The sequence below is a fragment of the Euleptes europaea genome, chromosome 4, assembly GCF_029931775.1.
Source record: "Euleptes europaea isolate rEulEur1 chromosome 4, rEulEur1.hap1, whole genome shotgun sequence".
Lineage (NCBI taxonomy): Eukaryota > Metazoa > Chordata > Lepidosauria > Squamata > Sphaerodactylidae > Euleptes > Euleptes europaea.
In genome coordinates this window covers 26,996,811-27,023,420 of record NC_079315.1, presented here as the reverse complement: position 1 = coordinate 27,023,420, position 26,610 = coordinate 26,996,811, and the positions used below count along the sequence as shown (strand labels likewise).

The 26,610-nt window shown below is 45.6% G+C and overlaps 1 protein-coding gene across 1 annotated transcript in view; it reads right to left on the bottom strand.

Annotated features, from left to right (window-relative positions):
- The window catches only part of GRIN3A (glutamate ionotropic receptor NMDA type subunit 3A), a 163,443-nt gene that overhangs the window by 57,132 nt on the left and 79,701 nt on the right, over positions 1–26,610 (bottom strand). Inside the window, exons 2-3 of the mRNA XM_056848278.1 lie at positions 24,092–24,696; positions 17,995–19,042 (exon numbers count right to left, since the gene is read on the bottom strand). Coding sequence (XP_056704256.1) covers positions 17,995–19,042; positions 24,092–24,696 — 1,653 coding nt within the window. The remainder of the gene's footprint in view (positions 1–17,994; positions 19,043–24,091; positions 24,697–26,610) is intronic.

The following is a 26,610-nucleotide window of genomic DNA, read 5'->3' as shown; positions in this document are numbered from 1 at the left end:
AACCCTTTCGGTCTGCCCATCCGTCTGGGGGTGATAGGCAGATGACAAACCCAACTGCACACCTACAATTCCTAAGAACGCTTTCCAGAACATGGACACGAACACGGAGCCCCTGTCACTCAGGACCTTCCGTGGAAATCCGTGCAATTTGAATATGCAGTGCACAAACAAGCGAGCCAGTTTATGTGCAGATGGCATCCCTTCACACGGCACAAGATGAACTTGCTTAGAGAAAAGATCCGTGATTACCCATAGGACAGTTTTCCCCTGACTGGACAGAAGGTCAGTTATGAAATCCATCCCAATCACTTGCCAGGGTGCCTCAGGAGTTTCTAGGGGCTTTAGTAATCCCGGGGGCTTTCCCATCAAACGTTTACTAGTTGCGCACACAGGACAGGATTTGATAAACACCTCGATGTCTTGGCGCATTCCAGGCCACCAAAACTGTCTTCTTATTAGGTGCAAGGATTTAGCAAACCCAAAATGTCCCCCTATAGTTGAACTGTGGCTCCGTTCCAATATTTCCCGCCTCAGTTCCCTGGGCACGTAATATTTGTTCTTACAGATACCGTCTTTGTCCGTCACCTGGGATGGGAGAGATTCTTCCTCCCGCTCCCGCTGAAGAGCCTCCCCCCACTTTTTCTTGACTACCTCCGGGAGGCTTTCTGGAACTGCCCAGAGGCGAGGAACGGCAGCATCCGACTCCGGCAAGGAGGTGGGTACCGGCCCTTCAGCCTGGTCCCCTTGCTCTATTTGGGAGATTTCCCCCCCTCCCCAGGGGTTGTGGTCGGAAGTTCTCCGGGGACTGCTGGGGATGAGGAGGTGGGAGCGACCACCTCTCGAGGGGGACCCGAACTCGAGTCTTGTGCCGCCGCGCGACTCTGTGCTCTGGTCAGAACTCCTGCACTATTCCCCTCTGGAGTCAAACCCAGGTGTTCCCGTGTGAAAAGAGAACCCACCGGCCGCTCAACCTGACACTCATATTGCGGCATGCGAGACAGTCCGTCTGCTAGGCAGTTTTCTTTCCCGGGCATGTGTTTGATGGTGAAGTTAAACTTAGAGAAAAAGGTCGCCCAGCGCACTTGTTTGGCGGACAGCTTACGCTGACCCAAAATCGATTCGAGGTTCCGGTGATCTGTCCAAACCACAAAGGGCTCGGCCGCCCCTTCCAGGAACTGTCACCAAACCGTGAGTGCATGTTTAATTGCCATGGCCTCCTTTTCCCCAATCGGCCAGTTGAGTTCAGGGCCAGAGAACTTCTTAGAAAAATATGCGCAGGGTCTAAGTCTCCCTTGGTCATCCCTCTGAAGGAGTGCGCCTCCCATCGCCTTGTCTGAGGCATCCACCTGTAAGGTGAATGGCCTGGAACAATCTGGGTGTGCCAGCATGGGTTCAGAGGTAAAGCGCTCCTTAAGAGTTTCAAAAGCCGCCTGACACCTGGCGGTCCAAGGCACCTGGTATTGTGCAAAGGTAGCCTCTTGCCCCTTCCCTTTGGTTTTAAGCAAATCAGTAATTGGCAAAGCTATCTGAGTGAAATCCTGAATAAAACTTCTATAAAAGTTAGCAAACCCCAAAAACTGCTGAACCTGTTTGCGAGTTCTGGGAGGTTCCCATTCTAATACTGCCTGCACCTTCTCCGGATCCATGATTAACCCCTGGGGAGATATCACATAACCTAGAAACGACAACTGGTCCTGATTGAATGCACATTTTGATAACTTAGCATACAAATGATTATCCCTTAAACGACGCAACACCTCCCGCACCAATTCCCTGTGCTCTGCGGGATCCTTGGAGTAAATAAGGAGATCGTCTAAATAAACTATCACGCCGTTAAATAGGAGATCGTGGAGGATCTCATTAATTAACTGCATGAAGCACGATGCCCCCCCCCGACAGACCGAATGGCATGACTAAAAATTCAAACAAACCATAACAACAAGAAAAGGCCGTCTTAGCTTCATCCCCCTCCTTAATCCGGACCCTGTAGTAGGCTTCCGCCAGGTCACTTTTTGAGAAAACACAACCCTCCTGCAACGCACTCAGGAGGTCCGGGATTAAGGGAAGGAGGTAGGCATTAGTTTCAGTAATCGCGTTAAGCCCCCTATAGTCTACACACAGTCTGAGATCAGATGTACCTTTCTTCTTCATGAAGAAGCAGGGAGAAGAAAATGCAGCCTTGGACGGCCGTATGAAACCCCGCTTCAAGTTCTTGTCCAGAAATTCTCGCAGCACTGCTTTCTCTTCTGGACTCATGGAATAAACTCGGGCCTTGGACGGTTTAACGTCCTTAATCAGTTCGATGGCACAATCCGTAGTGCGATGAGGGGGCAATAAGTCACAGTCTGTCCCCTCAAATACATCTGCAAAGTCACTATATTCTGGGGGCAACGTGGGTTCCTCCAAAGCAGCGGCGCTTCCCCCTTCGCCTCCGGGTAAGTCATCCCGGCTGTGTTTTTCGCACTGGGGAGCTCCAAACACCACCCGCCTTTGTTCCCAATCAATGCTCGGGATATGCCCCGCCAACCAATTGATGCCGAGAACCACCGGGTAGGAAATCTTAGGAACTACCATGAAGTGGATCTGTTCCCAGTGGTTTCCCACCCCCAGCCACATCTTGCGAGTGTGCAAATGAACCGGCCCTCCCCGCAGGTCACTCCCATCCATTTGATGGAAATGTAAGGGCTGGTCCAGTTCTCGAGTCCCAATTTTCAGACGTTCTACCACCGCGTGATCAATTAGGGTCCGGGAGCACCCGGAGTCCAAGATAGCCACAACGGCCACAGGTTCCCCCCCTCGGGGGTTTCGTAACACAATAGGTATCAGCAATGTCTCTCCCTGGTCACTCACCCTACATGGAGCCGGTTTGGTTTCTTCGGAGGGCGCCCTCCGTGCCGGTTCCCTCACAGAAGGCCGTCCTCGTTTTTTGCCGGTGAGGGGCTTCGGAAACTTTCTCGGGTACAACGGTTGTGGAGATCCGATGAAGTTTCAGCTTGCAGGGCCGCCACCCCACGGCGACCGTTCATCCCCTCCGCTCTCCTGTGCTCCAGGTTCCGAGGTGGTGTCGCCTCCCGCTCTTGTGCCGCCCTGTTGCTCGTCCCTTCTGACGGCGTGCTGGTACACTTCGCTGCAAAATGGCCCATCTTCCCACACTGGAGGCAAGCTCCCTCCCTGAACCGACGTGCCCTGTCGAGACTGTAGACTCCTCGATGTCTTCCCTCTCGCCGGGAGCCTGCTGCGTTGTCCCCTCTCACGGGCGGGATAGGGATCGTCTTCGAAGGACGATCCTTGGAAAACTGGAGGGTGAGCTTGCGATTCTCCACCAGGGCCGCTAAACTTATCCACTCCTCCACCGACTCTGGGTCTCCCAAAGTCAAACAGCCATCCAGCACTTCCCACCGCAACCCTTCGCGGAAGTGCTGAACCTTTGTGGCTTCACTCCACTCCCATATCTTGCATGACAAAGATAAAAAGTCCTGTGCATACTCACTTACTGAGCGGGTTCCCTGCTTCAAATGACGCATGGCAACCTTTGCCTTCTCTCCCCTGTGGGGGTCCTCGAACCGGCGTCGTAGAGCGGACAAGAATTCATCCAGGGATGCCAAAACCCTAGGCATAGTTTCTGCCGCCGTCACAGCCCACTCCACCGCCTCCTTCTCCAGCAGGCTGATCACATACCTGACCCGAGCTTCTTCCGAGGCAAAGGTCTCCCCCTGGTCCTTCATGAAGCCGGAGATTTGGAGTAAGAAGTGAGACAACTGTGAGCTGGATCCATCGAAAGATACCTTCAGGTCTCTGGCCGTAGGGCGTCTAGGCATGAGAGCCTCCCCAACAACGAGCGGCCCTGTAGTGGGCCGCGAGTCCGTTTGGGGCTGTTCCACGGGCTGTCCAAGCCCCCTCACTGCCCCTAGAACAGCTGCCAGGTCCCGCTGCAAGGTGTCTAGCTGGGTCTGCAGGTCCCGATTCTGCAGAACGAGCATCTGATTCTGTCCTCGTATCAGAGTGGCCGCTTCTGCGGTGAGAGTAGGGGTGTGAGCGAGCGTGGGCTCCTTCCACCCTTCCCCTTCTCCATACCAAGCGGCCAGTGGTCCCCGGTAGAAGTCGCCTCCTGGTTCTGACGCTGCTCTCTGCTGCTGCCCGGCTCCCGAGAGTCGGGGGGTCCACGTCAGCCTCCCAGGGACATCGGTAGGCCCGGGTGGGCGCTGCTCCGGGGTCGCTTCTCCCTGGCCAATCTCAATATCGGCGGGAGTCTGCCGAAGCTCCTCTCCCGCATTGAGCGGCACCGAGGGTGGTACAGACATCCTAATACTACTTCTAACCCGAAAACAAAAAAGGTTGGGATTGTAACGTACTGTCAGATTCTAGGACTCCGTTGCCTCTCAGGAATCATCAACTTTACTCCAGACGTTAGCAGAGAGTTAAAGTAGAATTTATTTGAAAGGAAGAGTGCAGTAATCTATGAAACACAACGTTACAATGGCGCAAAATCATTTGGAGGGCATTCTTATAGAGTACACAAGCTAGAAATGTTTACAAGTAAAAGCTTTGAAATGCAAAACATTAGAGGTTCCCCAACACCAAGAGAGAGAATTCACACCTTAAGATCAGAGCAGGATTACAATCAGGAAGTCACTTTGAAATGGAGATTTCTCGAGCCTCTGGCCGTTGCCCCTTCCTTCCTTCCCATGGGAAGGAGAGGTGAAAAGAAAGTCACCTCGCTATCCAGGGTTCAATTGCATGCCCTCGCTGACACCCCCCTTTAAGTTACACAGACCTCAGGTTGCAGCAACACCTTGAGAAGGAAAGAAAGCAATTGCAAATGTGTTAAAATTGAGAGTGTAAGTAATTGAGAATGAAGCAACCTTCCCCAGAGTTACAGTTAACTATGGAAGGGAAATTGACTAGGAACCCTAGCCCAGACAAATTGAAGATGTCGGTAGGAGTAATCAGGAAGGAATCCCTAGCATCAAAATGCACATATAGAAGAGAGTCCACCTGGGTCTCCGACAAGGCCCAATCCACGTGTACCAACCCCAGAACCATGAGAAAGACACAGCTCCAAAATGCCCTGTCTCACTTTGTAAAACAAGCCAAGAAACAGCAGCGGATGCATAAGGAAATGTGTGACGAATTGGAAAGAGCCACACAGGACCTTACAAAATTGAAAAGGAAAATCCGGACCTCAAGCAGGAAAGGTGTAAGTTCTAGTCCTGTGGCAAATCCCATAAACAGATTCCAGCAGACGGCAAGTCCACGAAAGCAGTTTTATTGATTAAGCACGACAGGTTACAGAAGGCATTTTCAGGATGTTACTAGTGAGGGGCTAAGGGAAGGCATTTGGCATATATACAAAGCAACAAGAGATAACCAGTAACCCAGGCAACCCCCCTCCCAGAGGCAGGAAGAAGTACTTGGCATTTCCCACACTGAAGGAATCTATGAAGTCTAAACACGGGCACGGACTGGTGATCTAATCTGGCCTTGGAGAGAGCTTCAAAATAACACCTGGGAGTGCAACCATGAACTGTTTTCATGGCCTGCTCCTGACATTAGGGGAGAATGCTCTCGCAAACTCCTGCGCGCTCAAAAAGAACTGAGACACACGGAGCGCTGACCGCTGCCTTAAGCAGAATCTCCTCCCTGCAACATGAACTAAACAATTCAAGGGCCACAATTCGGTCTTTACATGAGAAAATCATGGCCCAAGACAAAGACAGGAACTCTACTGCCTGCCCCCAAAAGGCAGGACAGCAGGGGATTCCAAGGAAATATAGCAAGGCATAACCGCCTCTGCTCATTCCCTCAAGGGGTGAAAGGAACCAGCAGCCTATTCTCCCAATGGAGAATAGCTCGCTGCACGCTCAATAAACCGGCCTCCCGTAGTCTCGAGTGTGGCAAAGCATGAAATAAAGTGGGAATGAATTCATGATCAAAGTCAAACAGCATTGAGTCCCGCTCCAAGCCCCCTGCTGGAACTGACCTTGTAATATGCTTAAATGTTCATTGTTTCTCCTCTTCATCCTGTGAATGAGTGTGTGTGTGTGCAACCCCCCCTCTCAACTCTATTCTTTGCCTCCTACTGCTCCTAGCCAACTGGACATGAAAACTACGATGTGTCAGTTAAATTTACTGTGCTAAAGCTACAGCCTCCTCCATTGAGGAAGTGACTTAAAAAGCTAAAGTCTGGGAAATGCATCCAGGAGAGTTGGAGAACAGTTTTTGGACCTCCTCGGCAGAGGAAGCATTTTAATAAGCCCAACCAGGGTCTAACTTTTCTTCTCCACAGGTTAATAAAGGAAATTGAGCCTCCTCAGTGAGGAAGTTTTTTTTTTTTTTTTTTTTTTTTACTTAAGCTCTGTTGATATTAAAAATGTGTACAAGTTTTGGTAGTATTCACAAGTTGTAGTAGAGCCTCCATGGTTTAATGAAGGCTATCTGGAACAGAAAGAAGGCTGTTATGTAAAATGTTTTCTCCTTACAGGAAATAGTATTGTGTATGTGTTTTCCTGGTTGACTATATGTCTCTGTACCATTTAGAGTGCTAATTTGGAACAAGAAGTGAATGGCATTTCGGAGCCTGGCCACCTTTGTAATGTCAGTCACGGAGAAAATTAAAAGTTAAACGTGGTTTGCGCAATTGGCAAATTACACCAAATTGAAATAAGCACGCTCCCCTGAGTGCCTGTCTGTTTAAAGTTAAACTTGTGTGTGTGTGTGTGTGTGTGTGTGTTGCCCCCCCCCCAAGGTACCAGGAGGAGGCACTGAAAATATTTTGGAATGTATATTGAATGAGGTGAATTTGGGATATGAATTTCACCGTGCAGTGAAAGTCTTTTATTTTATTTTATGTTAATATGTGCGTGAACCTGAGTTGTGTATAAAATGTGAAGAACATTCATGAAAAAGGGGAGAGCCCAGTACAGTCTGCTCTCCGCCCCTCCCGACCCCCCATCTTCTGTGGTTCTGTTATTTATCATCTTGATGGAAAGAATGAAGGGTACAGTATGTAGAAATGGAGTGACGAGAAAAAGGGTTTCTTGGAAAGTAATAATTGTAGGGATGGCTGATGTTTGGGACTGCAGCCCATAACAGAGGCCTGGACAGGTTTTGTCTTTAGAAGAACAGAGAAGGTTTTTTTTAAATTGCACTGAAATAAGACGAGTTAAGAGTGGTGACTAAGTGTGAGTTGGAGCTGCAATCTAAGTGATGCTGCTGCTGAAAAGAGTTCGTCCAGCCAGTTATTAATGTGTACTTCAGTGAAAATCAGGTAGGAGTGCGTCCATGCACTCGGATTCCCCCCCCTTTTTGTTTTCCCTCAAGGATTTTAGGTTTGTTTTAGGGGTACAGCAACATGGGCTCTCTAGCCCCCTGTTGCGCCCCACAACTGTCTCCATATAGGAATCACTGCCCCTATCATGGGCAGACGTCCCCTAAAGATTAACTTTTTATTATAATTTTGGATTATCCTAGATCAAGTTCTGATCCCAATTTGGTAAACGTGGGAGGACTCAAAGCGATCCGCATGGAAGTTTTTGTTTGTTTGTTTGAGGCAAGCCTATTTTAACTTTGTGGGCAATGGGCATGGCTCTCTGTACATGCACAGAGACACGTGCTCCGTTTTGTTCTCGCCTTCATTTTTCCCTGTAGGAGTTCGATATTTGCTTGACCTCTGCATGTCTCCGCAATTTGCCCAAAGATTCTAACACACACGGGACATTGCGGCTTCATTTTTTGAATTGGTATTTTGTAAATTGAATAATTTTTAAAAGTTTCTTCTTACTAAAATAAAACCCTCATGATACAAAATCTAACTGTTTGTAGTATGCGCACTGGTAATCCTTCCTGCTCAAAGGGCAGGCTTTCCCCCCCTTTTGAGTTTTTTTTGGTTGCAAATATGTCATTATTAATTTTGAGAATATATTTTAGTTCAAAAGTGCCATAAATTTAGTCCTGTTCTAATATGGTCCACGATAAAAGTCTTGGTGTGCCATGGGAAAAAGGCAACCCAGCGCACCCAGCATTGTTGGTCAAATTAGTTCTTGCATTAGTGGTTTTGTTTTACATTTTACTCTAAAAGGTAATTTGCATTTGGCATCCGTTTTGAGAATGGCAAGGGAGAACCAGCCCCTGAGCTTAGGTCTTGCCCCTCCAATCTCCCATTTGTGGTTTTGGTTTGTTTGCCTTGCATGACAAGCCCCATTATTCTTTTGTGAGAACAGCTCACTGCCCAGTAACACTCTGCACATGCACAGAGGCACCATCGCTTTTTGTCCTTTTTGGGCTCCTCCCCCTGCAGGAACCTTGTAGTTTGCTTAGTCTTTAGCAAATTCAAACCGGGACCTCAATGAACACAGGAGCCCTAGTTTTGAAAATGTGTTTTTGATTCAATTTGAAATACAGTTTTTAAAATTAGGTTTTGTTTGGACTACAACCCCTGAGTGTTGAGACTCACGAGGATTTCATTGTGAATGTTGGGAGCCTGTTGCTCCCCTCCCCTTGCTCTTTAGTGGCGATTGGAACCCACCCCGGCTTCCAAAGTGCACTCTGCACATGCCCAGTGTTGCAATAAGTCCGCCCCCCCTTCCAGCACGGAACTCACCGCAGGGATTTGCTCTGCATTTACACCTCCACTGCCCCCTCAGTAACTCCTGCCGAGGAGGGGGGGTGATCTCCCATATGTTTTCACGATGTAATAAAGACTGCAAGGGACTGCCGCTTGAGTCACTGTGTATTGCTTATACCTAGAATCTATGTTCAGGTTATGGATATATAGATATATATATATGCATTATTGTGTAACAACCATTGAGCTTTAATCGCACCCCAGTTTAAATCCACTGGAGAATGTAACCTTTCAAGCATATGACCCTAGTCCCCTACAACTAGAGACATGCACTTTCTGTGTAAATTTTCTTTGAGGTTTAGGTTTTATTTATTATCTTTATTTTTCCAAATAAAAGTGTTCTTGCAAAGCATACAGACCGCTCCTAGGCACCCTCTATCTGACTTCCCCATGTCAGCTCTGTCGGAGACAAACAGAGCCGACGATCAAAAGTGAAAGTGCGAAAGCACAGCCCGAGCAACCTCGCTTGAGATGGAGGAACCAACTCCAGTCGAAGAACCACAAACCTTTTTGTACCTTTGCCCTTATGCTGAGCCTTTTTAACAGCCATGGACTCAAGGGGGGGGGGGATGATGTTTTCCTTTTCTTAAAGCATCAAAGCAAAATACCAGCGGGTTGGGTTCCTCACTGCTTTAACTTTTAAAGTGTACAAAGTTTTTTTCCAGCCAGCATCCATGCCCAAGGTTTTTTTTTCCTTTGTGCATTATTTAACTATGTATTACGTAATTAATCATTAAGTGCCTGTATACTATATTGCTGGTTTTAGTTCCATAGTTTAGAAATGTAGTTCGAGTTTAGCATGGTCATTGTTTTATTTGCTGCTTATTTGTACTTTTTATTATTTACAAAATTGCATCTATTGCACTGAGCCATTCAATGCAGCCGTTTTTGAGAGTACATGTCCCTCTTTAGAACATACTGAGTTCCGTTTGCTGTCCCTTTTTAATCTGACATGGTTTTAGCTTAGAAAATGGTTCCCAACCCTCCTTGATTTGCGCAAAGCTGGGTCCTGCATCTTCAAGCAAGATCCACAGAAGCAAGCAACGTGGTGTTGGCATCTCAACAGGAGTTTCGATGTCAACAAGGGGGGGACTGTTACAAAATGGATTGCCTATTTCCCGGACTGGTCATGGCAACCCCAGCTGGTGCATGCCGCCGCCTCTCTAGAGCAAGCGGCAAGCCTAAAGCCACCTGGAGAAGTGCGTCCCGTCACCCCTCGAACAGGCAGCTGAGAAACAGAGCCCAGGTCAACCCTCCAGTGAACCAGAGGGACTCCATCTCCCTGTTTGCCTCCGTTCCAGTAGAAGCCATTTCGCAGAGAGCTGACAAGCACATAGCCCTCACCAACACCCCCCTCCCCTTGCCTCATCAGCATGATTAGCTAGCCATCGAAAGACTTTGAGACAACTGTAAAACAACATTCCTCCGGCTATGCAAAGCGACGAGCCCTGGAGACAGCGATGTGCAGCTTTGTGTATGAATAGTAATCCCATATACAAGCAACACTTGGGTTCCCCGGAATTGAGCAAATCAATGCAAACAGCATAGTTTACTATTGCCCCATTTCCGACCCCAGCAGCCGATCATTAATCCCTTTGTCACCTTTTGTTTTAGTTTGGGAACCATGAGGGTAATCCAATCACCCTCCCCCCCAGAAAACAGTATATCTGGGGTCCCCACAGTCCATAATGTTACCTTAGGTCTTCCCCTTGCATACTTGCGGTCACTCTGCCGGAGTAGGCAGCCATGCTCGAACATGCAGGGGACCCCCCCCTGCCCCCTTTTTACTCCTCTTAGCCTACGGAACTCAGGACAACTCCGCTCCAAGATAGGTACAGTATTTCCCATCATTGTAAGCCTGCCACCTTGGCAAACATCTCTTTCTACCAACTTTTGCTCCTAGACTCTTTGTAATGTTTGTATTGCTACACTGAATTCTTGAATTACATAAACTCTCTTAATTTGGAATCCCTCGCCTATGTCATTATTCTAAGGTCACAGATCCAGTCTTTGGTATATATTGGTTGCATCCCACTATACAAATATTATAGTTACCATATGCACGCTAATTCCCCAATCAAAACGCATTTCGGCTAACAAATCTCCCCCCCCCCAATAATGGAAGTGGTGTCTGTAGCTTTAAGAAATGAATGCCCACTGAGATCTCTCAAGGCTATGTTATGAGATCTTGGGAGGTCATTTGGGGAGCAGGTTTGCCAATCTCCAGGTGGGGCCTGGAGTTCTTCCAAAATTACAACTAACCTCTAGACAACAGAGATCGGTTCCCCTGGAAAAAATGGCAGTGTTTGAGATTATGGAAAAATTCCTTGCTAAACTCCCTCCCCAAACTATGCCCTTTCCAAGCTCTCTCCCCAAATCCCCAGGAATTTCCCAACCCAGAGTTGGCAACCATATTTTTGGGGGGTTGTTAGGTAACCACAACAATATTACTGAGGCTTCCATGCCTCAGTTATTGTCAGTCAAGAGGAGGGAGAGAGATTGAAAAGTAAAAATGGAAGGGAAGGCAGGAAGCAGGGAAAGGAGAAAGAAGGATGTAAAACTGAAGGGGGCGAACAGACACACACACACGCACACACACACACACATATATATATATATATAGAGAGAGAGAGAGAGAGAGAGAACAAAACAAGCTGAGTCCATAACATATAAAGAAACAGATAAGAGGGCATAATCAAAATAAAGTATTTAATTCAGGGCAGAGTGAAAAGTAAAGCAATGGAAGGTGGGTAGGGTTGCCCAAAATCCCTAAAAATCCCTAAAACTTCTCACCGGTAGCAAAGCGGAACCTGGCAAACCTGAAGGTGGGTTCATAACAGTAACAATAGAGATAATACTATTATGCCTGTGGCTATCTAGATGCTATACAGAGGTAAGAATCTGAACATACATTCCTTGTACTGTTTCAGATCATTGGACTATCAAGGTCAGTATTATTTTCTCTGATTAGAAGCGGCCCTTGTGACAATTTGGTAAAAGTCTTCCACATTACCTAGATTTTTTTTTTTTTAATTAGAGGTGCCGAGGATAGAAGCTGGAGCTTCTGTAAGGAAAGCAGGTGATTTACCACTATGCCGTATCCTTTTGCCAGAATCCTGAACAGGCTAGCTATATGACCATAAACACATGAAGCTGCCCTATTGGAGGCAACATCAGGGGAAGCCCTTGGCCTCTGCGCCCTTTTGTGGGGAGTGGAAGGGAAAGTGATTGTAAGCCAGTTTGAGTCTCCCTTAAGTGGTAGAGAAAGTTGGCATACAAAAACCAACCTTCTTCTTCTTCTTCTTTCACACCCCGTACTGCCAGATCCTTTTAACTGGAGCTGCAAAGGATTGAACCTGGAACCTTCAGCATACAAAGCAAATGCTCCAACACTGAACCACAACTCTCGCTTTAAATTTAAGACCAGGTCTGGCAACAGGCTCACAAGCTAAGGACATGATCAACACAGAGTTATGCTTCTGATCCACTCTCTCCCCTTGTAACAAATCTGGAATGGGAGCAAGCTTAATCTGCTGTAGCAGGTACAAAGTCTTTTTCCTCTCTCCCACCATGATCTACAAATGGTTCTACAAATGCTTAACTGTGGCAGGATTGTGCCTTGACTTCCTCACTTGCAATCTAGATATTCGGTGAACCCACCACATAATCACACCTGCAGGGGAGCAGCAATGGATGGGATGCAGTTCTCTCAGGGGTGTTTGTATGTTTTAAGTGCCGACCTACTGGCTATGGCTTGTTTTCTCCTCCCAAACGAATTCAACCTCAAATACAGCGAGGCGGGAGCTAACCGAGCACAAAGAAGAGAGGAAGGATTTGTCATAGCCAATTAAGGAGAGGACGAGAGTCACCCAGAGGCTTTCCAGTTAATTAAACACATTGGGGGGGGAGTAGCCCATTAATTTGATAGGAGTTGGTCTGGACGTCTATGCAAGTTGCTGCTGCTTCATCGCTGAGACTGCCAGACCTCTAACAATTATTAATGTCATCTGCACCCTCACATCTATTTTTCAGCTGGAATGAAGAATTGCTGTTCTAGAGTCCTAGCTGAGCTAGAAGAAGAAGTATCATTTCTCTGACTTGAACCTCCCTTCCACAAGATACCATCCAATACAAACAATATTATGAGTTGTCGAAGGCTTTCACTGTCAGAGTTCATTGGTTCTTGTAGGTTATCCGGGCTGTGTAACCGTGGTCTTGGAATTTTCTGACGTTTCGCCAGCAACTGTGGCAGGCATCTTCAGAGTAGTAACACTGAAGGACAGTGTCTCTCAGTGTCAAGGGTGTAGGAAGAGTAATATATAGTCAGAAAGGGGTTGGGTTTGAGCTGAGTATTGTCCTGCAAAAGTATTGTCCTGTAAGTATCAAGATAATGTGCAAAGAATGTGCAAGTAAAAGAATCTTTAAAACTTCACGAGCTAACCGCATTTATGACCATCTAGAACGGGCTCTCTTACGAGAGAGAATTCACACTACCCGCAGAGAACTTGCTGCCACAGACAAGGAGTTGTTTTCCTTACATATCAATACTAGCCACAAAATGAGAAGCCATGATTGGGACAAGATTGATAATCTCACCTACAGAAAAATGGAACAGGGGTTAACCAGCCATACTTCCAGACAGAAGCAAAAGTTTAACAAATTACAGGAAAGAAGACAGAACAGTCCAAAACTTGACAACAAACGGATTATCTTCAATCTGACAGACCGACAACTCTCACCTGAAGAAACTTCCATCTTAGCTAAGGGAGGAAACTTTGCAGTCACTCCCACCCAAATTCCAGTGGAAGACATCATTGCAAATGTAGAATCTGCCATTCGTAATCTACCTGAAGAAGATGCTGAGGAAATAAGAGGAGAGACAGCAAGAATTCTACGAAAAGCAAAGCCCCCTGCTAGCAATATAACACGCAAGGAGAGAAACGCCATCAAGACCCTCAATGCAGATCCAGAAATCATTATTCTACCAGCTGACAAAGGCAATGCCACAGTGATCATGAAAACAGAAGAATACAAAAAGAAGATTGAGGAACTTCTGGACCCTGCCACATACAAAAAACTAAAACGAGATCCAACTTGCAAAATTACCAGGAAAACTAGCATTCTGATCAAGAATTCCACTCTTCATCCCGACACACACAGAAAACTATGCAAGACTGAAGCACAACCACCACGATTATATGGACTACCTAAAATTCATAAGGATTCCGTTCCACTCCGACCCATCGTGAGTGCCATTGGTTCCCCAACATATGAATTAGCTAAATATTTGACCACCCTCCTACAGGACCACATTGGAAAAACCACTTCTTACATCAAAGATTCAACTCACTTCATCAACAAAATCAGTCCGTTAAGACTCAATCCAAAGGATATATTAATCAGTTTTGATGTTGTATCCCTCTTTACCAAGGTTCCAGTAAAAGACACAATCTCATTGATTAACCAGATTTTTCCAGAAGATATAACAGCCTTATTTCACCATTGTTTGACAACAAGTTATTTCCTATGGGATCAAGAATTTTATGAACAGATTGATGGAGTAGCTATGGGAAGTCCACTCAGTCCAGTAATAGCAAACTTTTACATGGAATATTTTGAAAAGACAGCATTAGAATCAGCACCTTACAAACCTACAGTCTGGTTCAGGTTCGTAGATGATACATTTACCATTTGGAGCCATGGTGAAGAAAAATTAATGGACTTTCTAAACCATCTTAATAATATCCATCCAAACATTCAGTTTACCATGGAAAAGGAAATTGAGGGTAAACTCCCATTTCTTGATACCCTTGTCATCCGTAAAACAAACCTTCAGTTAGGTCACAAGGTCTACCGGAAACCAACTCACACAGATCGCTACTTACACAAAAACTCCAACCACCACCCCCGACAGAAAAGAGGAATAATCAAAACATTAATGGACCGTGCAAGACGGATCTGTGAACCACAGTTTCTCAAGGAAGAAACTAATCATCTAAATCACGCACTGCTAGCAAACGGCTACTCCAAGAATGAAATCAGAAGGGCCATTAAACCAAACAAAAATCAGAAAACTCAAGAAAAACAGTCTCCCATAGGAAAGGTATTCTTGCCATTTATTAAAGGAGTCACTGATAGGATGGAGAAACTTTTGAAAAAACATAACCTACAAACAGTGTTTAAACCCACCAAGAAAATACAACAAATGCTACGATCAGCAAAAGACAAAAGAGACCCCCTCACCTCTGCAGGAGTATATCGTATACCTTGCAGCTGTGGAGAAGTTTACATCGGGACCACAAAACGCAGCATACAAACAAGGATAAAAGAACATGAAAGATACTGCAGACTTGGCCAACCTGAGAAATCAGCAGTGGCTGAACATGGACTGACACAAACAGGACACAGGGTCTTATTCCAAGACACTGAAAGACTGGACAATTCTACCAACTATTTTGTCAGATTGCACAGAGAAGCCATTGAAATTCATAAACATCAGCACAACTTTAACAGAAAAGAGGAGAGTTTAAGAATGAATAAGGCTTGGCTTCCTGCCCTGAAAAACCTCCAGACAAAGACAACATTCAACAATAGCCATACAGATTAGTTTTGGATTACACACATTAACAGATCACTTCAGGATACAATGGTTCCATATTAACATACCATACCCTCATTAGCACATTATCTTGATACTTACAGGACAATACTTTTGCAGGACAATACTCAGCTCAAACCCAACCCCTTTCTGACTATATATTACTCTTCCTACACCCTTGACACTGAGAGACACTGTCCTTCAGTGTTACTACTCTGAAGATGCCTGCCACAGTTGCTGGCGAAACGTCAGAAAATTCCAAGACCACGGTTACACAGCCCGGATAACCTACAAGAACCAATATTATGAGTTATTTCTGATATAACTTATTTCTGAAATACATCATGAGAAGGGCTGGCAGTGTGGGCCAGCCCATCTGGGACTTTTGGAGCTGTGGTGGAGAAGTTAGAGTGTTGGCCTAGGATTTTGGAGATCCAGGTTCAAATTCCCACTCTGCTATCCATCAAACTTTCACAGCAAAATGGGGATTTGACTCTGGGTCTCCCAGATCCTGCTATGAAACTCTAACCAACTTCACCACACTGGTTCTTGGCTGACGGCTGCTGTTGGACAATAGTGAGCAGCCAGTCTTGGGTGAGTCGTGGAGGAAGTAGTAAGTTGCCCTCAAATGCCAAAACAGCCTAGGAAAGGGCCTAGCCCCTTCCACTTCCTTTTACTGACAGAAACCATGTCAGTACTGTTGCGGTTGCCTAGCAACCCTCACAATGGACGTTGAGAGGGCATGCATTTCTTAAAGCTACAGATACTGCTCCCATTATTATTAGGGTTGCCAACCTCCAGGTATTGTACTCAAAAAACTAATAAGTGCCAAAGTAGGAATATTAACAAAGCAAAAAAACAGCACTGTGGCCAGAAAAGCCAGCGCTATCTGGTGTAAACAATTACCACAAAAATGTTATGCTGAATATACAAGTGTGTGATAAATACAAAACTCGCAGTAGAAGTGAAATGATACAATAAATATACGACGTGTGTGTATCACATCAATGTCAGGGTTCAAACGTCCTTGGATTCCAGAAAATCGATGGGTATCCAGTAAAGTCCCATTTCGCTCAATCTTCATCAAACATGGAAATCCTGAGACGATGCATTTGCTTGAAGCATATTTTCCAAGCGCAAGGTGTGTGCCTTCTCAGTAAAAGCTGATGGCTAGCTATCACAACTGATCTCCAGCCGACAGAGGTCAGTTCACCTGGAGAAAATGGCTGCTTTGGCAATTGGACTCTATAACATTGAAGTCTCTCCCCTCCCCAAAGCCTGCCCTCCTCAGGCTCCGCCCCCAAAACCAGTTGTGAAGAGGGACCTGGAAATCCTAATTATTATGGTTTTTTAAAACCTCACCGTGTTTTGTTTTTTTAATATTTCAGATTTTTCTGAAAAACTGGGCCTTTGCTCAGGTTTGTAGAAACATCTATCTTATCTGTTCATGGCTTTAGTCTCTGTATTCAAGTAAGTACCTACAAATCGGGCCATGTGAAGAGTTCGATATATTGATAGAAATCAGAAAAATCAGCTTCAGAAATTTTAATCTGAATACTGAGTTTAAAAACATGGAAAACGGAACTGCACTGATTGTGTAAAGTCATAACCTCAAACTGGACATTTGAGATACATTTATGGGATGGACAATGATTTATTTAATTTCGTATATATTAAATTAATGGAGAAATTAAGTATATTTTTCCTGGCAAGGGGGGTTTGATGATTTGCCTTTTATGCCCCAGGCACTAGATGTCTGCAAATGACTGAATAAACTGTATTCATAAGTGTGATTCAGCAAGCTGGCTCTATCGGAAAATTTTGCCATTGGCAAGTGAAACCCCAAGGTGCCCTTTTCCAGCTTAAAGAGCCTTCCTCCAAATTTCCTATAACTTTGCTCAGGGGAGTGGTAGGATAAGGGTAGGATCCACCTCATGATCTGAATCAGGGCCACTATATTTAAAGAATAATTCATATGTGCCTATAAGTTACCTGCTTTGTCAAAATGTGATTACTCACATGAACATATGAGGCTGCCTTATACTGAATCGGACCCTTGGTCCATCAAAGTCAGTATTGGCAGTGGCTCTCCAGGGTCTCAGGCAGAGGTCTTTCACATCACCTATTTGCCTAGTCCCTTTAACTGGAGATGCCAGGAATTGAACCTGGGACCTTCTGCATGCCAAGCAGATGAAGCACTCCACTGTCAATGCTTCCTGTCCCCCACTTGCACCTACTGGAGCAGCAGGGTAAAAAGGGTGTGGGAGACATTACCACATTAAGCTAGGACCTCCCCAAATCTCTATGGTCTTGGGAAATTCCTTGAGTGTTGCTTGATCCTGCTATGTCTTTTTCCCATTCTCTGCCCTCAAAAGCCTCCAGGGGCTGCCAGGCATGCAGCTGGCAACCCTAATAACGAATGATGGGAAAGTTCCATCTGTGAGGATTCATCTTTGATGGTTCATTCACACGCGTACCCATTTATTCTTGCAGCGGCCATCAAGTGACGAGTGTGAGAACCAGACTTCTTAAGCGCTTAAAATGATGAAATATGAAATGTGATCATTTATGAATCATTTATGGCTGTTATGATAAAGGGACTACATTAAATTATTTATTATATCCCATATTTTTGTATCCTGGCCTTTCTTGCAGAAAGCTCAGGACACTGTATACTGCTCTCTCATTACACAAAACACTTCAGATCACTCTGATCTGGAACAGAAAGATCCAAAAGTTCAATACGTCAACACACAACAAAAACATTCCTTACCTTAGGGTCATGTATCCCAGACAGCTCTTCATAGATTTTCTCTCCCACCATGACAGCAGCCAGATTAGCTGTGTATGTTGACAGACAAAACAAACAAAATATGGCCCAGAGGTTCATTAAAAACCTTCCAGTCCAGCACTTGGGGGGTTTGATGGCAGCTGTTCTACCAAACAAGATGGCATAACAGACATTCAAGGCAGAGGAGAAAGAGAACACTTTGTTCCTGTTCCTTCCCTTTGGGGTCATCCCAAAAGGGCTTTTCCATTCATACAGGGTGAGGAAGATGGCGGTGATGTGGAGAGCCACAAATATCCCCAGCCACATGGTCCAGTGGAGTGGCCACATAAAGGCTCCAATAGGAGCCGCTGTGTCTTTGGTTCTCACCAGGATGCCCAAGCTGGTGGAAAAAAACGGGCTGGTGAAATCAATCACTTGGCTGCGGGCGGTGTTGATGCTGAAGGATGTCACAGCCATGTGGGCGGTCCCAGCCAAGAGGTCCCCCACGAGCCCCGTCCACTGGCCATTTTTCCAAGCCCCATATTTCCCATCCCCAACAATGTACAGGTCAAAATCAAAGTTCATATCTTCAGCCAACTTTTCCAATAGATCTATACAATAGCCATAGCAGCACTTCTTTAATTCTGTGGGCACCGTGTCATTGCCTCCTTGGAGGCTTTCAAAGAGAGTATCCAGCACTGCTGAATTATTGGTCAAGGGGTCCAGGCAGAGCTGCCCTGCTGGGCACAATCCTTCATCATCCACATTCCTTGTGAACACAAATGGGTGTTCAATGAGGGTCACTACTCTCAGATGTAACCTGGTAGGATGCTGGTTGTGACTCTTGTGCCTCTGGGCCTGTTCTGGCCAGATCCCATAGTCCATTATGATCCTGCCTTCTTGCCAGCTCCCCAAACGAGTCCACATAGGATTCCCTACGGGATCATGCTGCAGATTCCAAATGAAGAAGTTGTTTTCGGAACTGATGATGGAGGAGCCTTTTACTTTAATGTGGCCGCTAAGCCCATAAAAGGTGGTGTTGGCTAAAAACCTGTAGGGCAAAAGAAATAAGTTAATACAATCTGTCTTAGATAAGGAATCTCTCAAAAGTTCTTTAGCTAGGGGATTGCTGTGCCCTTCCATTTCTATGTCCTTTCTTCAAGAAAGGCTAGAGTTGTCATGTGCCTGCTAGGATTGGGAGATCTCCTGCCACCAGTGGGCCTTGTCCACCAGCACTTAAGCAGCTGGTGGGAGAAAGAAAATGTTTTCTAAACATCACTGACAGCGACAAAAGGCATCACTTCTGGGAAAACCCGGGAGTGATGTTATGCCTGTCTTGGAAAAGCCATAGAGCTTTTAGTGATTCCTAGAGAGCCATAAATCACTTCTGAGTTTTCCCTGGAAATGCTATCATGCCACTATTGATGGCCACCTTCCCATGTCCCAGCACCCCCTGGTCTCCCACTGGTTGCCAGGTTGGGCCTGGCGACCCTAAAAAAGGTCTACTCAACTTCTTTCCTGGGAAGAAGATCCTATTCCCATGGTGTGTATGTCCATATTCACTTGTCTTCCCCCTTTAAAATGCTAAAAATAATAATCACACGGTTCCCCACTCCAACCCAAATTTTCCCCTCCAGGATTCTATAAGGCTTGAGCAGGCCATTCCTATTTCCCTATGTTTCCCTTCCAATTTGACTCCCAACGTTTTCATCATTCTTGGGACAATAAACATACACAGTACTTCTCAGGGTGTTTGGGGAGATGCTCTTTCTTAAAAAACAAAAATTGCAAACAAATATTTTTATATGCATGGAGAGACTCCATATATGCAGAATCTACTATCTGCTCTGCAGATGGCCTGTTTTGCTACCTTTTGACAGGCAGTAGATCATGAACTTCAACATTACATTTTTGGGGACTGTTCCAGCTCAAACAAACACTTGAGTTGTTTCACCAACTCTCTCCTTTCTTAGACTCAGCCAATCTGGCCACATTAATCAATGCTTTTGTGATCTCATGGTTGGACTACTGTAACATGCTCTATGTTGAGTGGCCCTTGAAGACAACCCGGAAGCTACAACAGGTTCAGAATGCAGCAGCCCAGTAACAATTGGGGCTCACTGATTACATCTCACTTATTTAAAAACATCTAATTTTTTTGCCAGCCCCAGGCTAGCCTGATCTCACTGGATCTCAGAAGCTAAACAGGGTTGGCCCTGGCTAGTATTTGGATGGGAGACCTCCAAGGAATACCAGGGGCGTGATGCAGAGGCAGGCAATGGAAAACCACCTCAGAACGTCTCTTGCCTTGAAAACCCTATGGGGGGCCACCATACGTCAGCTGTGACTTGATGACAAACATTTTTTAATGCCATTTTGTTTCCAAGCTCAGTTCAAAATGCTGGTTGTGACCTTTAAAGCCTTCATGGCCTAGGAACCACATGTCTAAAGGTTTAGGACCCACACGTTGCTTCCCATATGTCCCATGGGCCAACTACATTATTTAGATTGCTATATAGTGGTTGTCCCTCCAGCTTGGGGCCATCTACTCGGCATTTACCAGAGCCTGTTCTTTTTCCAAAATGGCTCCCACGTTGTGGAACAGGCTCCTTGATGAGGTGGGGGTCTTGAGGTTTTTAGGAAACACTATACATTTATTTTATTTGTCAATCCTTTTAAGGGGGTTTAAGGTGCAGACATGTTCTTGGGGATGGGAAGTAAATGGGTTTTTACTGCATTTGCTGGAGTCGATTCTGCCCCTATTCTATCATTTCACCAAACAAAGTTTGAGACCCTTTTTCAGCCTAAGGAGGCTACCTTGGACTTAAGTAGCTCTTCCTAGGTCTGCATAGAAGTTCAGTAGGCTGTCCCCATAAGAATTATTTTTGGGCAGAATGGTCTCCTATACATAGATATCAGAGCACTGGTACTTATGTGTAACCCAGAAGAGCCCTAGTAGTCACGTTTCCCTGGTAGGTTAATTAAATTGTTCCATATTCATTAGTTTGATGACTTGGGTCATTCTGTTTTTATCTCACTAAGTCTACAACAGAATGCGAAAATGAGAATGGGCAGCAAGTCAAAACCACACAGTGCTTTAATTACCTAAGCAGCAGAGTTAAAACACCATAATTTACAGACTAGATGGGCCTTTCAAAGCCTAATGCTTTCCTCCCCTGTAACAAGGGCAATCATGAGATTAGGAATTAACTCAGCAGAAATGTGGTTGTCACATAGGCCTCGTGAGTAAGTGCTCCGTTGCGGAAGCACAGCCCCAAATCTAAATGAGAGCCATTCGTGCTTTGCGGTTCAAAGAGCCGGATTCCGATTGCTGCTACAAATCCTGGGAGCCCAACTTTTAATCCTCAGAAGGCTGTAGAAGAATACACAAAGAGTCTTGCAGAGTCCATATAGTTCTGTATCCTGTTTCCCACAATGGCTAACCAGATGCCTCCATGAAGCAACCACGCATGGAATGAGGGCAACGGCCTCCCGCTGCTGCTGCCCACCCCCTTGCAGCGCCAGTATTCAGAGGCATCTAAATATGTCCGTTCCCTTTAGCTGCTCTATCTAATGGTCACTGATGTCTCCTCTACAAATTTCTCTTTCAAACCTAGCTGCCATTACTGTATCTTTAGGCAGTGAATTCCATAAATCTTGTTTCTCTCCTACATCTACAGTTTCCCTATGGCATCTTTGATCAGGAACATTTTATTACTGTATTCGTTACTAGGAATTAATTCATTTTTACAGCACTGGCAGGTGCAACTGATTTATTGACTACATTTATACCCATTCTTTCTTCTACCGTACATTATACCTATAGACTTCCTAGGTGTTTTCCCATCCAGGAACTGACCAATCCCAGATTTGCTTAACTTCTGTAAAAAAAAGTATCACATGACTTCAGACCCTTGGGACCTTAAGTGTAATCCTACGAGAGCAATCCTAAACAGGTCTACTACTACTATTACTACTACTACTGTTTCTAATGTGCTGCCAAGTCTCAACTGAGTTATAGCGACCCTTCATGGGGTTTTCAAGGCAAGAGATGTTCAGAGGGGGTTTGTCATTACCTTCCTGTTCATAACAACCCTTGTTTTCCTTGGTGGTCTCCCTAGGGCTGTCAATTCGGTTCGTCCTGAACTGGAAAAACAGCCGAATTTCCCCTGATTCGGCGGTTTTTAGTTCGGATGGAACCAAACTCAAAAAAGGCGGGAAAACGGGGAGCCGAATTCAGTGAATTTGTGGTGTTCGGCGAATAAATTCGGCAAATTCGGGGTTTGGCCAATCGGTGGCCAAGCTGGGTCTTCTTCTGGCCAATCATTTTGAGCGATTGAGTGCATGAGCCCAGCTGCTGCGCAGCCCGGGAAAAGAAAGAGAGAGTATCTGTTTGTGTGTGAGAGAGAAATCCCCATGGCGGGTGTGCTTGTGCTCATTCGCTCCTTTCCGTGACTGCAGGGGGCGCATTTTTGGGGGTAGAGACCCCAAACTTTCAGCAGAGCTTCAAAGGACCCTTCTTGTGAGACCCCCCACGTTTTGTAAACATTGGGTCAGGGGTCCCGAGATATGGGGCCCGAAAGGGGTCCTCCCCTTAATGTGCATTTTTATTCCATTTAAAGCACACATTTGCTCCTTTCCGTGGCTGCAGGGGGTGCATTTTTGGGGGTAGAGACCCCAAACTTTTAGTGGAGCTTCAAAGGACCCTTCTTGTGAGACCCCCCAAGTTTTGTAAACATTGGGTCAGGGGGTCCTGAGATATGGGATCCCCCCTTTTCCCTATTGGGATGAATGGGATCAGCCAATCCTGTGTGCATCTCGAGAGTGGCAAATCCAAGGCAAAACCTCCCGTGCTTAAATGGAATTGTATTGGATTATCCAGTCCTCCCAGTCCCTCCTGATGGAACAGAAGACATCAACAGTAAGACCCCTTTTGGGGCTTTAATCTATAATTTTTCTCCTGTGTGTGTGTGGGTGGGGGGGAAGCAGAGTTTGTGTGTGTGTGGGGAGGGAGCAGTTTCTGTTGGTGGGGGGAAGCCAAAGGGGGCTTTCGTCTGTTCTGTCTGGGTGTGTGTGTGCCCCCTGAGTCTCTCTCTCCCTGGTTTGAGGGGGGGGGGCTTCAGTTGTGTGTCCTCAGGTTTCCCCTCATTCATAAGATCGATTAGGTCTATTTTGATGCTTGCCCAAAAATTGTTTTCAAATTGTGACTTAAAGAATGCATTTTCCTGGTCCTGAGTCCAATGCAAAAGGGGAAATTCCACCCCCTCCTGCTCCTGATGCTTAGCTAGCATGCCTCTGTCCCTTTCCATGGTTTGCAAACTCCCAGGCGTCAGGTGTTACTTTTCATGGTTGCAAACGTGATGGTTTGCATGGTTGTGTTGCTTTTCATGGTTTGCAGACTTCTTCCCACCTGCCCCGCCCTTGCTCCCCACAGCTCAGCTGTTTGTTGGGGCTGGGAGCTTTGAGTGGGCGGCAAGCTCTGCTAATTGCAAATGCACATTAAGGAGGGGGGACCCCTTTTGGGGCCCATATCTCAGCCCCCGCTGATCCAATCTTTACAAAACTTGGGGGTTATTGCAAGAAGGGTCCTTTGAAGCTCTCCTGAAAGTTTGGGACCTCTACCCCCAAAATGCCTCCCCCCCGGAGCCACGGAAAGGTGCTGTTGTGATTTTAATGGCTTTATTCGGCCAAATTTTCCCCCAAACTCCGGACCTCATGCCAAATTGCACGGACCCGAAGCAGGGGAGTTTGGACTTCGGCATTTCCCAAATAAAAATGGGCCGAATTTTGCCGAATCTGAATTTTACCGAATTTTTTTTCCAACAGCCCTAGGTCTCCCACCCAAGTACTAACCATGGCTGATCCTACTTAGTTTCCAAGATCTGACATGCTCAAGCTAGTCAAGGCTATTCAGGGTGTTTACCAAGTGTATAGTTCTGCTGCTGTAGGAAACTGCAGAAACTCTGTGAGAATGTGGGTGTGAAGGAGTGAGAAAGAGAGAAAGTCCAGCAAAAGTCTAATTTCATCATTAAACCATCATTTAAATATTAAGCCCATGTGCCTTGCATTTACAAGAAAATTAATCGAAAGAGGATCTTACTTTGATAAATACTGTCCTGAAGTGAGATTTTTTTCTTCCACATTCAAGCAATTAGTAGTGCTTGGAATAAGAGCCAGTCCCGGTTCAATCATTGTAGCAGAAGCAACAGCTCTAGCTACCAGCTCCATTGCATCCTGTACGTAGTCTTCAAAAAAAGACTGCGATGTTTTCCCATGAGCTATGAGACCCAAGGGCAAACCTTCTGTCCTCAGCTCTTCCACATTATGTGAATCCCCAAGAATCCAGTGAAGTTCAGGAGGCATCACCCCAAACTGGGTAGTTATCTCAAAAATCCTTCTTGTGCTTTCCATGTCACAACCAAACATGACCACCGTTGAGGTTGTGTCCTTGATGTTCTCCAGATGAACCTGCAAGTATTTCAAGAGGTCGCTGGTTGATGTGAGGTTTCCTGTGATGTTTATAATGGATCCCAAATGGAATTTGGAGCTCTGCTGTGTGAGGAAGAGAAAGTCGGTGATGTTCCACTCTTCCTGGCAGACCATCAAACTGAAATTATACCAGTTGTTCAAGGCCAAGATCGAGAAAGTGACATCTGCATCAAAGCTTAATGAGCTCTCTAAACTCAACTGTAGGTGAAGAGGATTCTGTAAGAACGTAAGAACGATGTTAGTTAGAATAATCTGAATGCAAAGATAAAACATTTATTGGTCTCTCCCCCACCCTTTGCACCCTGATCTGCCAGCTCTTGAAAACAAAGCCCATAGTGGTAGAATCCCAACGATCGAATTCATCTTAATGTTTTAACTTTTATTGGTCCTCTACTACACATACAATTCATATTTGCAAGCATAGATTCTACTGCTGTTACTAAAGAGAACTGCTCCCATGCTAGGTCAGATCAATGGCCCATCTAGTCCAGCAACTTACCAGATGCCCTGCCGGAGCTGAGGGGGAACCTGGCAATCCTAAGTGGTACCTATTTACTCAGCACACTATTGACATGTGTGTGTACAGGGACATTGCATGTTGAGGGGGAACTGGAACAAGTATCCTGACTTCACCCCTGCTCGTGATCACATGCTCTGTCCTTACCCCTAGCTGAACCAATTTGACCCAATGAAGGCCTAATGCCTACATATGAACAACCAGGGACATTCAGAAAGCAGCACTCCTAATCACACTGACAGAGACGACATGCTTACCATACCCCCTTGCTTTGTATGTGCTTTTTCTGACTTCCAGAAGCAAAAGCAAAAAGTATTTTTGTAGAGTTGCCAACCTCCAGGTGGAAACATTCTAGTATGGTTGATATATTTGTTAGTTTAACCTCCAGGTGGTGGCTGGAGATCTCCCACTATTACAACTGATCTCCAGGTGATAGGAATCAGTTCCCCTGGAGAAAATGGCCACTTTGGCAATTGGATTCTATGGCATTGAAGTCCCTTCCCTCTCCAAACCCCACACTTTTCAGACTCCACCCCCCAAATCTCCAGCTCCAGAGATTGCTGCAGCGCCAGAAATCATGGGGCCTATGAACTAAGACATTCCTCTAGAGGGAGGAGAGAGGATCCTTAACCCTTTAGTGCCACATGATGCTGGTCTTCTTGTTCAGCCCCTTAGGAAGAATGGAATCCCCCTTCAACTATATTCTTAGCCACCTCATGGTTAAACCTGCCCTAGGTGGCTCAGCTGGTGAATGAGTCTTGAGTGGTGTGTGTGTATGGGGATCTGGGTCACATTTTGGGGCAGGTATATCTCCCAGCCATCCCTTACAGTTTTCAATTTTGTCTGTCACTTTAAGACAAGGAAGCTCACATAGACAGGGGCTGTGGCTCAGTGGCAGAGCATCTGTTTGGCATGCAGAAGGTCCCAGGTTCAATCCCTGGCATCTCCAGTTAAAGGGACTAGGCGAGGAGGTGATGTGAAAGACCTCTGCCTGAGACCCTGGAGAGCCGCTGCCGATCTGAGTAGAAAATACTGACTTTGATGGACCAAGGGTTGGATTCAGTATAAGGCAGCTTCGTGTGTTCATGTGACTCAAAAAGCTAGAAACAGGGAGCAGGGAGCCTGAAGGAAGGCCTGTGCTTTTTTGTTCTATAAAGTTAATTTAGTGCTTCAGTCACATATAAAAGAGTCTGAGCATAAATTTCAATGGTATCTGCCAAAGAGATAGGAAAACAAAGATAGAAACAGACTAGCAAGACACAATGATGAAAAAAGAGTGAAATATTTTCTGTGCGACAGACAGAAGGAGATATCAACGGTAAATTCTCCAGTGTTGCATGATGTGATGCTGTTATTCCATAATGTGAAGTGCATCCAGATGGTGGCGTAGGCACAAGGTGGAAAAGGATTGACGGAGAGATTACAAAATGTATTTCTGGACCTTGGATGATATCAAGCAAAAAGCTCTGGCCTTGCATCGTGGTGGAGAAATTTATGATGTCTTAGTTTATGGGGAAAATTTTTTAATCTGAAAATCTCCTTTGTTTACATTCATTTTTTGCAACAATAATGAGTAGGACTAACAATGAATGAATGAATGAATAAACGAATGA